Source organism: Branchiostoma belcheri, unplaced genomic scaffold (genome assembly GCF_001625305.1).
Source record: "Branchiostoma belcheri isolate BF01 breed outbred unplaced genomic scaffold, Haploidv18h27 scaffold1, whole genome shotgun sequence".
NCBI lineage: Eukaryota > Metazoa > Chordata > Leptocardii > Amphioxiformes > Branchiostomatidae > Branchiostoma > Branchiostoma belcheri.
Genome location: NW_017802379.1, coordinates 547,924 through 564,688, shown reverse-complemented (window position 1 = coordinate 564,688; position 16,765 = coordinate 547,924). Strand labels below are relative to the sequence as shown.

At 39.3% G+C, this 16,765-nt stretch overlaps 1 protein-coding gene across 1 annotated transcript in view; it reads right to left on the bottom strand.

Annotated features, from left to right (window-relative positions):
* The window catches only part of LOC109471694 (cytospin-A-like), a 61,577-nt gene that overhangs the window by 22,174 nt on the left and 22,638 nt on the right, over positions 1-16,765 (bottom strand). Inside the window, exons 11-12 of the mRNA XM_019771446.1 lie at positions 1,977-2,117; positions 314-389 (exon numbers count right to left, since the gene is read on the bottom strand). Of these exons, the coding sequence (XP_019627005.1) occupies positions 314-389; positions 1,977-2,117 (217 nt within the window). The remainder of the gene's footprint in view (positions 1-313; positions 390-1,976; positions 2,118-16,765) is intronic.

Below are 16,765 nucleotides of genomic sequence, written 5' to 3'. Positions count from 1 at the left end.
GTGACAGCTAGAAAACCTGAGCAAAATGAGTTAAAAGTATCCTAGACAAAACACTCATGTATGTATGTAACACACATATTTTATCATTTGGACAAACAGTACAATTCTAACACTTGTGCCCTGCAGTAGTTCACTTGTCTAGTGCACCATAAACTAATGACATCATTCCAACACACCAAACACTTCCCTAGTCATGTGCACATGTATGTCAACTATTTTATTGTGTCTACATGTTAATATCAACAAAAACAAACATAGAGACGGTCTGTCGACACAACAGCATTTTTTTTGCAAGAGTAAAGATGACACGTACCTCTTTTCTTCTTCCGTAGTACACGTAAGGCTGCCCGGATCCTCTTCCGGTCGTCGTATTCTGTTGTCTGATCAAGCTGGAGAAAAGTTGGAAAATCATGAATTGCAAGACAGAAAATGCTTGCAACAATTTCAAATCACAAGATTTGCCTTAGCAAATTTCCACAATTTTGGATCTAACTTGTCAATTTGTGGCAATGTTCAAGTCTGTATCATGCTAGACAAGCTTTCACGGTTGTTCACGGACATATACATGAAATATATGGTCGCACCAAATGCGAACCATGCAAGCTGTTATGGCCTAAATGCATGTACCAATATATTTATAGCAATAAACGTGATGAGTCCACAACTGGCATGCCATTTAGATATTACATGTGTAAGTGTGGTTCATTGCACAACAAAATGTGGTCCATGATAATATTTGTATACCAGTGGTGTGTTCCACAGTAATATTTGTATACGATTACGAGCACAATATGATGTTATCCTTGCAACATACCTGAAACACATTCTAGTATGCCTCATTGACATTGTACATGTAAGAATCTACAATTGTCTTTGCAACAATCAGGATTGTACCATCTGTACAAATGATTATGGGGGGGCAAGGTACAATATCATAAAATACATTAAATCTGACCAGTGCTCCTCACATATATAGTTTTCATCGTGCTTCCCTAAAAATCAATCTGGTTAGTGCTCCCTATAGTTTTTGGATTTACTTTCCTAAAACATTTTTTAAGAAAAGGAGGCACTTTTAATAAAATCACTAAAGGAAGTGTAAATAGATCTTCATACACACATATACAGACAAGCAGACACATCATGATACATGATATAAATGAAAGGAGGAATGGTGAGAGACAAAACAACTCAGCATGCGAAGGGAAGGCAGCAGAGCCAAACCTTTAGAACAGCAGATAGAAACACTCTCCAGAAACTGTAAACTTTTTAATAGTTCTGTAACAACACAGTCAAAGAAACAACAAGGTGTTACTAAATCAGCAGAACTTAGCAAGGTCATAGAAAGTAAAGGAAAGGAAGAAAAAGAGGGCAAACTTCTAGTTAATAAGAAAGTACAGTTCCTGAAAATACAGAAAACAAGAAGCAGCAGTGTAAGAGCAAAACTTCCATCTACATGTAAGTGTACTCTCCAACCAGAGGTTTAGGCTTGAATCGGCTAATTTTTTATGTGTTTTTAGCAGTTTTACCAGGCTTTCTTTTTTGTACTGATATATTTTTTTACACATGAGTGCTGAATAGATACTGCAATGTCAATTCAATACTGTCTAGCAGCCATCAAAATATATGCCTGGAGGTTACACTAACTGGGGGCAACCAAACTGCAACCTCACCAGCTTCTCCAGTATGTGTTTTTAACAGTTTTTATTGGGCTTTCTTTTTTGTACTAGTATCTTTTTTTTAAGCAAAGATGGCAAATCAATACTGCTTAGACACTGAAAGATCTGCTTTCAGGTGACAAATTTAAATAGATACTGAGTGTCCTGTCAACAGTTGTCTTGCAGCCACCGAAAGATCTACTAGTACTTGGAGGTTACACTAACTGGGGGCAACCAAACTGCGACCACCAAAATATCTGCTTGGAGGTTACACTATATGATACATAATTATAACTGAGGGCAACCACACTGCAACCTCACCAGCTTCTCCAGCTGCTCCTCATCCTCGATGCTGTCCAGGTTGTCCAGGTTGGCTGACGTGACCTTGACCTCTTGACCCTCGTCTGCCATTCGCTTCTTCAGACAGCTTCTGTCCTGGGACTTGGGATCAGGGTCCTTTACCTGTGGAACATGTAAAATTGTATAAGAATTATTATATCATACCCGTTATCGAACGCTTCCATGGCTTCCATAAAACAATTCGAACGCGTTTACCCGCTTGTGCCCCTTTCGAAAATTTGAATACAGAATCCAGACTTTGGAATTGATGTTGTTGCATTTTAGGGTTTAGTGGCACCAACTTTTGGCTCATCTTGCATTGAAAGGCGTGTTTTCTTGGGTGGGTATGATATAAATAAAATACAACACGGTGTATTCCACATCGCCCTCGGTCCCGGCCCTACCGCCGATACCTCGTGTTGTATTCTATATTTATAAAAATTCCATAAATATTGTATACAAGGTTTTTACTCTTCCGTGCTTTACTTCAAATAGGTCTTAATACAAATTTTAATGTCCCAATGCAATTCAGCCATTCTGGCAGCAATGTTTTGGACACTTTTGAAGGAAACCATAATGTATGGTTGAAGGTCTTCCAAAACATTTGAAGAAGGATAAGATATCTTGAAATAGTTCATAAGGAATATATTGAGATATGATCATGGATATCTGACAGTAACCTTGATAGTCTGAAACGTTTGTCTCAGTGAACTCCAACCACCTGTGGCATGATCGGTCTGTCCCCATGCTCAATAGACATGCAATATGACACAACCACAAGCACAACACATGTACATGACATGACATTGTACAATCACACTACAGCTAGCTGCAGAAATAATACATGTACACAATCATACAGTTACCAATCTTTGGTGAGTTGCTACAAGACAGTACATAGTTGACAGAACGTCTGTAATCCTCCGGCTTAGTAGTTAAAGACTGACCCAGCCGGCCAGCTGACACAAGCCCAACCCAGGTTTGAATATCGTCAGCCAATTAAAACTGGGCGTGCTGATGACGTCATATGGGTGCCCCAGTCATGTCATGCCCTACAGGCATGTCTACACAATGTATGTCGGCCTCTAACCTACAGTAGTGTAGAACCAGTAGCACTGGTCTATGTTAAATATGGAAAGCCACAAGCTATTGTATTGGGAACATCTTAAAACTTAAAACTTATTTTTCAGCTGTTGCAGAGCGTATCAGAATGTGTACTTAAGTTAAAATTGAAAATCTATGCCAAGCCTTTACTTATACTTTAAAGCTAGCAATGTTTTTGGAATCAAGAGATATTGCAAAAGTGACCCTGATCCTTGCATCTGTTTGGAGACAAGCTGTGACTAGCCATACAATTTAGATTAGCTGAGGTTAGCAATGGGAAGTGATTACAAGTGAGTTCGTCAGCACTACTAGTAACATGGTATGATGACGTCAAACTGCCAAAATGAAAACAAGAGAACTACACACCCCATAAAACTAATGGTTGGTTGTACCCTTAGTGTGAGTGCACACACAACTGGTTCAAAGACCTATTATCCTGGTGGTCTACATATTATGTATGTTATAAAGGCAAGTAGCATACCCATAAACAACATTATTCTCTTTCCACATCTATTTCATCACTACAATTTGTACACCAAATCAGACCCCACATCCATCTAGAAAATTAACATTTTCTAGTACCATAGGAGTACTGATCTACTACACATTAATATGAAGTTACAGAACTATGTATGTATACAAAATGAAGTTCCTGAAACATTCCAAATGCTATAATTTGGTGTTCAGGAAAGGTAGAGAATTGAAGGTTTTGGAACTTCCTGTCACATGTACATAGCATTCCTGTTGTTGTTCGTCCATTCCTACCGCTACCTGAACTGTAGCATACAGGTGTGTGGGACCATTACCTAACCCAGAATCTATCTGCCCTGTACATGGTCATAACAAACACACCTGATTGAAAACTCAAAATTCCTCAACTTCTTGGGATGCTCATGCCTTGAAAACATGAGTCACACTAGTTATGGACAGGTATGTCTTTGAACTATTGTAAACATCCCAAACTTGAGGCTTCCCAATAGTTACACAAAAAAAACAGTTACTCAAGCAACTGGATATGATTTTGGAAAGTTGATTGAGTAATATACATTATATTATATAACAGTTTTTTGGTGTATCTTATTACCTGGATGTCTAACCTTCACTGACGTTCCCAATAGTTAACCTACTAGCATATACATTGTATAAAAAAAGACATCAATGATGTCCTTGATCAAATAGAAGCAAAAGCTGACCTTAATTCCCATGGGTATAAGAGTAACACAGCTGATTAAGCTAATGATGGATTCCAAAGCTTGTTCGGAATGACAGCACGCATGTAGCTCTGAATGCAGTGTGCTCCATAGTCCATAGGCAGGCTTTCCAGATGTTCAATGATAGACTTCCTTGTACCTGACCTCACTGATACACTTGACTTCTTACTCGTACTTATCAATATTTACTTGAAAATGTCTGAGAACCAAGAAAATAGATTAAGTTGGCCTACAAATGTACGAGAAATAACTAGTGATGCACTGCAGGCTACATAAGTCATGTGTATACACAAATCCATCTATGATGTATATACACCAACTGTGACTGTGAACTTTAAAGGTTCCATGCTGTTAGCTATGGATTTGAGTATTGATTTCAGTGAAGTACCTGATACATAAATCTGAACAGCCTTAAATTCTCAGACAAGATGTTGCTGTGGGTTTTATAATCGGAGAATTTACCTCATTACAGGTAGACCTAACTCATTTGACATACATGTATGCATCTACATATGGGTACTAATTGTTAAGATGTTTCAAATGCCAGAGACAAGAAGGACACTACTACACACTACTTGAATTATGAGGAACTTTTCTTATTACAGGTAGACCTAACTCATTTGAAATATATTGTATGCATCAACAGATTGCCAAAACGATTCAAATGCCAGAAACGAGCTTAAGTCAAGAATGACACTACTAGTACTAGAGTCTACACACTACTTCAGAAGCTGAATAGGCCTTCAGAAGCTGAATATTTCCACATACATGATATAGCAGCCTGTATGCTGGCAAAATACACCACCATTGTATACACAAGCTTGATGGAAGCCTGATTATTTTTCCTGATTCCCACTGAGAATCAATCAATCATGATGGGATCCATAAAGCTGAGGAATTCTGTATCTAATTCCTATCATATGGCACTAATCAGTTCTTGCTCAGATTATAGGGTTTAAGCCGTTAAATCCTGTAACTGGGAAATAAAATTGCAGCTAACAGCAATTATTTCCCTGTTCAGAGTGACAAATCATTTAATCTTGCTGAATCTAACCTTCAGAAGAACCTTTAAAGTATCATTCTATCGACACTGCAAGTACAACATGAAAAGGGCAATATGGAAAATACTACTCCTATTCTTTGATTACACATTTGTACATGTATGTGGGTTCTAGATAACCACCTCATCCCCACATAAATTGTTTAACACACGGTTGTCTTCATTTCTAAAACAGCCCTTGCTTACATGTATCCACGTCACTTATGATAAGCAAAGGTTTTTGTACAAAGCCCCATACTTACTCTTCCCATCTGGATGTAATACCTGCTGATGTAGGTAACGGTAGTCATTTTTGCAGATGCTAACACGGAAGTACGTGTACGGCTGACGACTACAGATGGATCGACTCTTATGGGGTCACCTTCCTCCAGTACTCCATCAAAATCCCTCAGAACACAATAGGTGAGTCTTAGAGGCCAATAAGCCAACACTTGACTTCGTCTCGCACCGCCATGCCCATTTCGACGTCTGTATCGTCTGTTGAAGTACCCGCATCACTTATGTAAAAGGAACTGGTAAAGAGATGTTTCTGTTCCTGCGTACACGTTGCTGATACTTTGATCACCCATGCTTTACCAGGCCGGCAGACGCGATGCCACACTCAGAGGTCTTACTGATGAGGAAGATCAGGACAGGGGTCAATCATTACGTGACCTCTGGGTCTGTGTAATATCACTGAATCTCCAATCTAACGTTCCTCTCTGTGATATTCCAATAAACCGGCCACCAAATACCGTTACACTTGGCTTCTTATAAAAACAAAAGTGCCAGGGGGTCCAGATATTGGACAAGTCTACCCCGTTTATCACAATCGGACAGGTAGCGTTACTGAACGGTCCCCTCAAAACAAGCTTAATAACAAAACCTTGCCAGTGTCCACATGCTATTAATTCATTATTCTCCCCAGAGGATAGAGCTGGTATAATCAAGGTGTTATCTATTGTATGATCAAGCCTCCGCCCTTCCTGATAAAAATCTACCTGGAGACACGAAAACCACAAAAATCTACACAAAAATCTACCTGGAGACAACAATCCCACTTGAAGGACGCAGAAGAGACAGGCAATCTCCTTGTCAAGGCTCTTAAGTACAGGATAATGATAACTCATGTTTGTACAACAGGTCGTTAGATGGATTTGTGAGACTTCTGGTAAACATGACATGTTTATGACCGGCTGCGGGTCATTCCATTTGACAACTCTGGGGGGAGGAGGAAATTATTTTTAACAACATCGCCTGACAGCAGTAATCCCTTTTTCAACCCATCTAGTCTTTAGCATGACCCTAAATCTACCATTGTTTTTTTAATATCCCAACATTCCTTGACAAACTCCAGAAGTACTCTGTCTCACTGTCTTGTCAATACCATCTTATCTTCTTTATGGATCCTTCATTCTTTATCATTTGAAGGAAGATATTGCCTAACTGGACAAAGTGACCCTAACCTAAGGCAACTTACAACTCATTACTCAGCAAGTTATCTTTGCAAGTACCTGTTAAGTCTGTTAATGAGTTAATGGCCCATTATTAAACCACTTGTTCTAGGACTCAAAGTAAAGATTCAAATAGTAGCTGTCAGCAGACTTTTTTTCTAAACAACCAAAAGATACCAAAAGAACATCATGAAATTAGCATTGCATCTATTCTATTCTCCATATTCAAGGTTGCTCATGCATAATTAAACGCCATAGTCCCCTACCTGGCTTAGAGTTCTATTCTGTTCTTTGATGCAATTTGACCAGGGTAAGTGGGCATTGTGCACCATACCAAATGTTGCAATTATGGTGGTTTTCAATGTACAAGAATTCAATGTGTTGCAAAAAAATCAAGGTCAAGTTATATTAGAAATTAATGAATCCCGTTAGGAGGGGAGGAACTTTTATCTCTCTCCTTAATTAGCAATCAATATTAGCCACCTCTCATACATTTTTGATCCCCCAATTTCAAAAACAGATATCTGCCATGAATTTTGAAGCAGGTTTAATATGTTTAGTCTAACCCTAATGTCACCCAATAATATATTTTATCATCGTAGAAAATTGATGTCATTTCAAAGCTGCCCTCTATTTTGAACAGTACTTGAATGGCTGTAGAGTGGGTTCAATCTCTAAAATATTAATCTGTGATGGGATTAACACCTACAAGTGACCTACTTTTTTCAGATGACTGAACAGTGTAGTGTGACAGTATTGTATGGTATGACCAGAGTAGAAAGGAAAGACAATTCATGACCTTATCAACCAAGTCTCAAGTGTGTGATTTGACCAGTTCCCTGTGGAATAAACAACAGTCAACAATGCCACATCTATCAAAATGTATCTATTTCATCCTTATGACTTTATATCAATCATTTTCTATAAAGTGCTTCATAGTACAAACAGCAATTCTATAGATAAGAGTTATAAGCTATAGATAAGACTTTCAGCTTAAACAGCTGACATGCAGATATCGACCAAATTCTTTGTTTTCCCAACAGAAAATTTCATACACAGCCTAAAGCATGTCACCATCTGGGCTATATATCAAAGAAGTCTTCCGTCTACCCAATTTATATTACGACAAAGCCTTCCTGTCGCTTTCAATTCAAAGCATCTGCCTACAGCGTTCAAATAAATTTTGTTTCCCCTTCAAAGCATTCCCAATCCTAATGTATAGCAAACCTGTAAATGATGGATTGCTTTGAAGATTCAATCTTCTGATCTAAGGCTTCAAGTTATGAGTGAGTTTAAGTCTTGTATTACCAAATTAGAATGATCATTTGAAAGGCAAAGGATAGGAAGCATAGTGTACTAGTAATAAAAAATTTTTAGGTCTTTTTCAACTTCTCAATGTAAGTTTCTCTGTTTTATTAGCCTTTTGAGTCAGTTTGAGGTAAGTCATTAATAGAAAAGGAATCCTTTAATTGCACTGTGCTCTATGTACAAACCCTAAACATCTGGTCATCCAAAAACCAGGTCCCGAAGTGGTGCGGAAAATTACCTTCTCCCAGCAAATCGGTAATGACACCTCCTTATTGCTGACCAGCCTTCTTTCAATCATGTACATGACCAACCTATTGATTTTCTCTGGTACAGCATTCTAGATTGACCTATTCTTAACCGCTAACATATTGGAGATACACATTATTGATTGCATCCTAACAAGTAAAACTAAAAGTTCATCACAAAAAGAGAATGAGTTGAAATGTGCATTACTGTAAATATGAGCCACTTAATCTGTGAACACATGTTCCAAAGAAAGTTTCAATGTTATACTCATTAGCAAAATGTTTCAATGACATATAGGAAGACTTATAAATGGCTTAAGCTATACTACAAAGCTATCCCCTGGTGCAAAATCAATGAAAACATCAGTCTTTTCAATTTCACCAGCAAACGCAATCATAATACAGATGCTGTCCCACTCAGTTTTCCATTAACAGCCAGAAAGCGACAGGAAAATTGATGTTGGTACATGAGAGGACATAGAAAATCCATGTGTTCCAGTCCTTGTAATTGATCCTGCAGATTGATGGTCACATATGGGATAATGCTTGAGGGATCTGATGGTTACAGAGGTTAAGTACACAAAGTAAGGCTGCTGTAGCCTGGTATCCACCCCCAATCAACTCTGATCCCTTGGCCCTGTCCACTAGGCCACTACTGTTTGCAAAGGGATGTTGGGTCAGAGCCAACAAGTTTTCAAAAAGTTCATGTCTGACAGTTTCCAAAATCATATCCAGTTGCTTGAGTAACTGTTTTTTTTGTCATAAAAAAAGTTAAAGTTTCTTCCTGCACCTATATTGCATAGGTTAGTGCTTATCTCGATTTCTGAAGCCCTTGGGCCACACAGTTGTGCCATCACTACAGTAGGGGGCTAGTCCACTGGTACTCTTTCTCAAATGCTGAGTGCTAAACAGAGAAAGCAGTATGTAACATTTTCAAGTCAAGTATGACTTGGCCAGGGATCGAACTCATGACCTGTCAAATGCAAGGCGAACACTTGGCCATTGCACTGGTTTATGCCAACAAACAGGAGATAGGATTGGATACTAGGCTAAGGCTGCTAAACGACTGAGAGGGAACTAGAAGTTAGTCTGATAAAAGTCTCCCAAATGTTACCATATATGGGAATTGAATTCTTTGGCATTATGTCCAACAGAGCCAGTTGCCCTTTTCAGAAACATCCAATTAACACTGCACACTTTGCCACTTGGCAGAAAAAAGTCCCCATCTCCATCACTGCAATCTAATTTTAGCCAGTTAAAGTTAAACACAACTCTCTGGTGGTTCAAAACTAGTTGTGATCAAGGATCAAAAGTGACAGGCTGGGTTATAATGTGATTGACTTCGCCTGTTAGCTAAGATTTTTGCCTCAAACTACATGTAGTCAGACTACTTAATGTCTGTCAGCATCTTTATCATTGGTGATACGGAAACAAACACCAGGTGGAAGCTAGTAAGTACTCAGGGGTGAGATCAAACCAGCTGCATCTGTTCGGTCATGTCTGTCATTATAGGAAGTCCCTAAGATTTTATTTACAAACATTAATTTTACAAATGGGAAGCTGCATGTCAAGGGATGATCTCAATGCCAAAAAAAAATAAACCATTCCTTGATTTTGATTTATGTACAATAAGATAAAGACATACGGCATTACCATAATTACAACAAGCTACCAAAGTTTTAATCAGAAACATTTCGTTTTATCAGAAGCATATTTCATGTTTGAAGGCTGCAGTAGATTAGGTCATGGTCGTAATACAACTGTGAACTCCCAAGGGCAGTTCATGACATCAGCAGTTGCTAGGCAACAAGGATGCCATTTTGGTCTGTTGGCGTCATCCAGGCTGGTACCAGAGATCGAGATGATTATAACCCCGTCTGCCCGAGGGAACGGAGCAGGTGGGAACCTTTAGAAAAGCAGATGTTATGTGAATGTGATAGCAGAGGGAGAAAACTTTGAACTTGGAGCCAGAGGGGAAGCTGTGTTCTCGTCAATACTCCATTTTATGGCTTGTTCAATTGTGGATGTATGCCATGACAGCAAACACCATTTACTATGTACATTTGTAGGTCACAGTTACTTTGCTTTTGGACATCTTTCTTTTGGTAATGCCTTTGAAAGATGACATTTTCTTAGAGGATTAAAGGTCTATCTCTTAAAGACTTTTCTATCTAAACAGGAGAGTATATTATAAAAGAACAATTAATAAGGCACTAAGTTTTCATCTCTTGTAGTCATGCATCAGTGGTCTTATGTAAATGAAAGCAAACAGCATTACTGGACAGCTACAAGCAGGTCACTAATTGCCATAATGACGTCTGTACCTATTCATACAAGGACATGTACTTCCTTTGAACAAGATTTTTGTGATCTGCAGATCCTCCCTCTTTCAACACCAAAGCCACCTCTTCCGTACCCTGGGAGTTAGCCTCTAATTTGCTAAGATTTTGGGTGGAAGTACAACATGGATAAGGAAGGAGACTCCCACGATATCCGATTTCTTAAGGCATCAGAACCTCTTCCCATGGAGAAAAGCAGCTGGACCTTTTCAGTGACTTTTCTCTCCAGAGCTGAAGTCCAAATCTGGAGTTTGACGCAAAAGCATTCCTAGCAAACTTGCCCTCTGGCTGCAGGTTTTCTATATATATATAACCGTCTTAGATTTAATCTTGAGATAAAGTGTGCTCCTTCCTTTCCTTTGAAGGACTTATCACTACCTCGACCAATTGACTCCCCACCTCAATCAAGTCGCAAGGTTCAGCTATGTATAGAAAGGTCAGGTGGCCTTTGAGCCCATCCAACTGAAATGAGATTTGTCAAGTTTGGCAGGCCTTGCAGCTAAATACCTGGTGAGATTCGTAAGATGAGGTGACGGTTAGGCAAGTATTATCCCCGTTACAGAAGTACCGGGGTACGTGTAATTGTAGTTCAACATCAAAGGAGGATCCAAACAAGACTGTAATCAACTTTTTCTTTTCCTAAGAACTACAGATGTACAAAAAAGGAAGTCTTAGAAATAAAAGAGCCATACATTGAATGATCTTGCATGCATTTTATCGCAAACTCATATTTTTGATTGAGACAATCCAAGCAATATATATATACTTGAATGAACAAGAAAATCTAGCATGGGTGCCATCCTTTTATAATAGGGCTCCTTGCACTCGCTCCCTTGAAAAAAAAAATTCGGGTACAAAAATGGATGGCTCCCAGGTTAAAGAAAATCCCCTGGATCGAAAACTGTCTGCCTCTAGATCTGTCACAAACTATTTCCTAAGGAGCTCAGGAATGCTGGCAGGGGCTAACTATTTATATCCTGAGTCTAATTGTGTTTGTGGTAGAAGCTTCCTGTTAATCTTACCACAATGGTGAGCCTTTTGCCCTTGTCAGAAGAGAGCACCCTTAATGCGTAAGAGCTATCATGTGAGTTTACCCATGACTACAGTTACGTAAATAGTCTACCGTACGGTATTCTGAGTCCAGATATAGCAGTTTACACTTGGGGACCGCAGTTACAAAGTTTTAAACTTGAAAATTGACAGATCTGAAGGTATGCTGAACTAGATTGGAAGGACACATGGGTTGACGATCATTTGCATTAATTTCCTTTTCCAAGAATGTTTTTGAGTCCAATTCAATCTTCTAATTTCATTACGATTAGCCATTTCCATGCTACATTTGTCAAAGTAGTCTAGCTGTATTAAAAAATGTATTCACTTGGTTATGGGATAAGGCAGCTGGGAGAGAGTTCAAATAAACTTTTTCTTTTCTGTCTTACAACAACCTCCCTCCTGGTTTGAAATCTCTGTACATCAAGCTCTGATTTCCTGTTTTCTTTTCATTTGGACTTTGTAGGACTGTTTCACTCATCATGTAGATTAATATTTGCCAATTCTAAAAACAAAACTGTACCAGTACCAATGACCTTGCAAGAAATGTAGCTGCATCAACTACAGATGTCAGAAAAATCACGACAACATCACGTAAAGCCAGGGCACAGCTGAAGCAAACCCAGCTAAGCTGGGGGACTATCCGATACAAGATACCATCACATTGCTTAATGTTTGTCAAGAGTCCCAAATTGGGTTTGATTCGTGCTTCCTCTGGGATTTACAGCAATGGCACTGACTTTGACCCAACCTGAAGGGTACAGCTGGCCCTGAACAACAGGACCAGAAATGTTATGTCTTTGGCAGACTTATCTGATATCTATCCTATAATGAGTTTTCTTAACAGTGAAACAGTCTAGCTACCATTACAAAAACAAGAATTGATGGCTTCATATTTCTACACCAGCAATACTACAGGTACTCAAAAATTAAGGTTGCATTTCCCATCCATTGATTACTAGTACATTAAATTTTGTAGTAACAAGAACAGACAGATTCTGAAGTTTTCTAAACCAAGCGGATGCATGATACAGGTCAATCTCAGTGTTTTACAAGTCCATGAGCACTCGAAAAGAAGTTTACAGTAGGAGAAGGCAAAGAGTTGAGTTGTGTTAGAAAGGTCTACTAAATAGACACACTAAATTTAGCAGAAACATGCATACATGTAAGACACAAGAGATCCAACATGCATCTGCTTGGGGATTTGGATTTCCCAGCCATTGAAACTGACCCCACTGGTTAGCCACAAAGTGACAGGGACAGACACAGGACCCTGACTGTGTGGTTGACACTGTTGGTTTACAGTGAGGGGGGCTTGAGCAGGATTTAATGGCACAAATGGAGATTTCACAGTTGCCTCAGCTGTGGCCCTGAGGGAGGGGAAACATGTCAAGCATCACAACCACCAGAACAAGCCCTACAACTTCCCTGGAAACTGTTACCAGTGCCTGTAAGATATACATGCCGTGCTACAACAGCCTTGGGGATATGTCAAGGGTATTCCACAGTGTGAATGTTTTCCGTCATTTCAATTTTGTACAATGTTACATTGATGTATATAAGGCTGAAAAATTTTGCATCCACCAGAACAAGCCTTACAACCTCCCAGGAAACTGTTACCAGTGAGATATAGTACATGCCATGTTGTAACAGCCTTGGGGATCGTGTCAAGGGTATTCCACAGTGTGAATTTTTTCCGTCATCTCAATTTTGTTTGACATAACGTTGTGTCATGTATGTCAGATTGAAAAACATTGAAACCACCAGAACAAGCACTACAACTTCCCAGGAAACTGTTACCAGTGAGATATACGTATATGCCATGTTAGCACAGCCTTGGGAATGTCAAGGGTATTCCACAGTGTGAATTTTTTCTGTCATCTCAATTTTGTTTGATGTAACGTTGTGTCATGTATGTAAAGCTGAAAAACGTTGAAACCACCAGAACATGCCCTACAACTTCCCAGGAAACCAGTGATATATACATTGTACATGCCATGTTACAACAGCCTTGGGGATATGTCAAGGGTATTCTACAGTGTCCTAGCGTATAGACTGCCTGATTTTTTTTCTTTCATCCCAATTTTGTTTGATTGACGTAACAATGCATCATGTAACTATGTAAGTATCTGAAAAACATTTCACCAAACCATGTTTTTACAAGAATTCACATTCAAATTGAATGTAAGTCTAATTGCTACCTAATTTTTCATGGAAGATCATGCCATGGGGAGTTTCAATGGTAGGAGAATGACCGTGACAGAAGGGCATCAGGAGGAAGGTCATGGGTCAACAGCAATTTGCCCTAAAACTGACATCAGTGAGCTACAATTACAGCTGTACATGGCTTCTGGTCAAACCACAGTTACCAGGTCAATGTTGTTGTGGCCATTATCTACACATACACCAAAGAGTAAAGAGACAGAAGGCAACAGATGCACTGGATAAAGAAAACAACAATATATTGTTCACTTCAACCTCCTACTTGAGGGTGATTGATCGTTTCCAATAAAGCAAACTAGGGGTCACAAGTACTTGTAAAATAGGCCAATGACCTCATACATGTACTTGTGTGTATGCAATATCTTAACAAAGAAAAATAGTTTAAACTTTAAAGACTTTAAATTTTTGACAGGAAAAGGAACACATTCAGATATGATATTGGCCAAAAAAGTATTTTCTACTTCAGCAATGGTTAAGGTATCAGCCTAGTGACAAAACAGATATTTGTCTTTAAATGTTAGACAATTACTTTATCAGGCCAAAGTTGACTGGGAGACTGTTTTTCAAGATAAAGATGTGGCATTGGACTGGGATATTTCACTCTACCAGGACCTTGGTACATAGTTTGGTCTTGTAAACTTGACAAGAATGTTCAACAGAACCTTCAAGTGGAAAAAACACTTCAGAGATAAACATTACCAGTCCCGTCAACTTAAATTCTTTAGAAACTCTGACAATTAAAACAACTGTGGAAATTATCCTGATTATAATATACATAAATTCTAGACAGATCAAATATTATTTCGAAATAGCCTGTTATCGAATATGGCACTTGAGAACTACTGGTATTATCCAAATGTGAGAAAGCTTGGCAGGAAGACAAAACAATGATGCAGTCAACTTGCAAATATACTGTTTGTGCGCCCTGACTGCTCTCAATGTCAAGGGCTGTTTGTGTTGTCCTTACTTGTTTCTTCCTCAAACAAGATTACAGAACGATTCTGAACATAAAAACTGCAAAATAAGAACAGCGCCATCCCTTCATCTGTTTTTCTCAAGAGATAAGAAAGCCATAAATAGAAGAAAATATCCCCCCTTCACGAAGCAATACTTTTATCTAAAGAAAACTGGTTACCATATTAAAACAATGTAGAAATATTCCTATCTGTGTATTATGACAAGAATTACAAACTGGCTAGCATATCGCAGATGACATAGGATCTATATCCTTGATATCACTACAAAAGCAACACTTGTCTTAGATGCTGTTCCAGGCCTCTTACTCCAGACATGGCACCCAATTGCTAATTAAACTGCAAACACTCAAATAGGCTCTCTTGTCACTTATTCCGTCGCTATTCTGGCCTTGTATAGAAACAACAAAGAAGACGCATCACTTTCCAAGTACGTTCTAATCAACGAACAAACCTAGCTCATCTACGCAATTTTCAAGATAAGCAAAAACTGCACTTACTGAGAAGAAGAGAAGATGTTAACAGGAGTCCTCCTTCAAAAATAGCTCCTTGCAAATGAAAGGAAACAACTCTGCGCTACCAGATGTAGAGAGAAAATCCTGAGTATGTTCTCTGCCTTCTGTCCAACAGGTGGAGTGCCTTACTCTATTGCGACTGCTCCTCAAATTAAGGGCTACTGTTTCCCCACCTCAAGTGTCGCCTGCTACAATCCACATAGAGATGCAGACATGTACCCCTGTTGTCAGGGACCCGTCAAGTCTCAAGCCAAAAGTCACCACCTTATTAGCATACATTTGCATATGGTGGGTTGGTACACATCCCCAAATATGAGCACCGTGATACTGATGAGATGGGTATAGGGGGGTGGGATTAATTGACGGATAATGAGAGCTAGCTAGCATGGGGTCTTGTCTTTCAATTTATGGAGGAGTGAGGACATTAGTTTACAGCTATCATTGATACAAGACAAATACACAGCTCTTGAGAGAATGGATTATCTTACAAAATGTTATTCTTGAACCATAGATGGAAATTGGCTTAATGGTAAGCAATGTCACAACACTGCCTGTGGTTCGACGGCCTAAAATTAGAACTTGGACTTGGTCCCCAGGACGAAGGGTTGCACTTGGGGATGGTTTTATAGACACAAATCCTGGAGTAAAAAAACGTGATCCTTGGGTCAGAAGGGTCGTCCAGCCCTACTGACATACATGGCATGACAGCTGCCTGTAGGGCTAAAATAGATAAGGGAGGAATGATATGGGCTATTCTGGGACAACCTGGCTGGATTTGGAGGGTCTAGATAGGGGATATCACAATCACGTTTTTGTTTTGTTTTGCTTTGTTTATATTGCATAACTGATAATCTGTCTTAGGCCATAACGCACCAGTTTTTGACTTATTTGAAAGACATACATCATCTAAAAGTAGGAGCTGCTTAAGTTGTATTTTTATACGGTACAACGTGATGAAGAAAGCTAACTTTAGGTGTTCTGACCCTTATGATAAGCCAAATAACACAGGGTTCTTGTTGGACAAATACAGCATGAGTCTAAGAGTAAGACTCACCTGCCTTGTAGGCTTGCTACTTGACACGCCTTTCAGCGCTGGGTGTTGCAGACATCATCAGTCAGAACCACCTCTCATCAGCCGTTTCGTCCCCTAATCTGATACGGCTTCCAGGTGGGGGGACAGCAGGGCGGACGTCTCCACTCTGCTTCTCTGCAACGCCATCTTGACTACTACTCCTTGGTTTTCCAGTGGCAGTCCTTCCTTCTCAGCCAAAGCCAAAAACTACATCTTTCCACCTCTTCTGCCATCTGT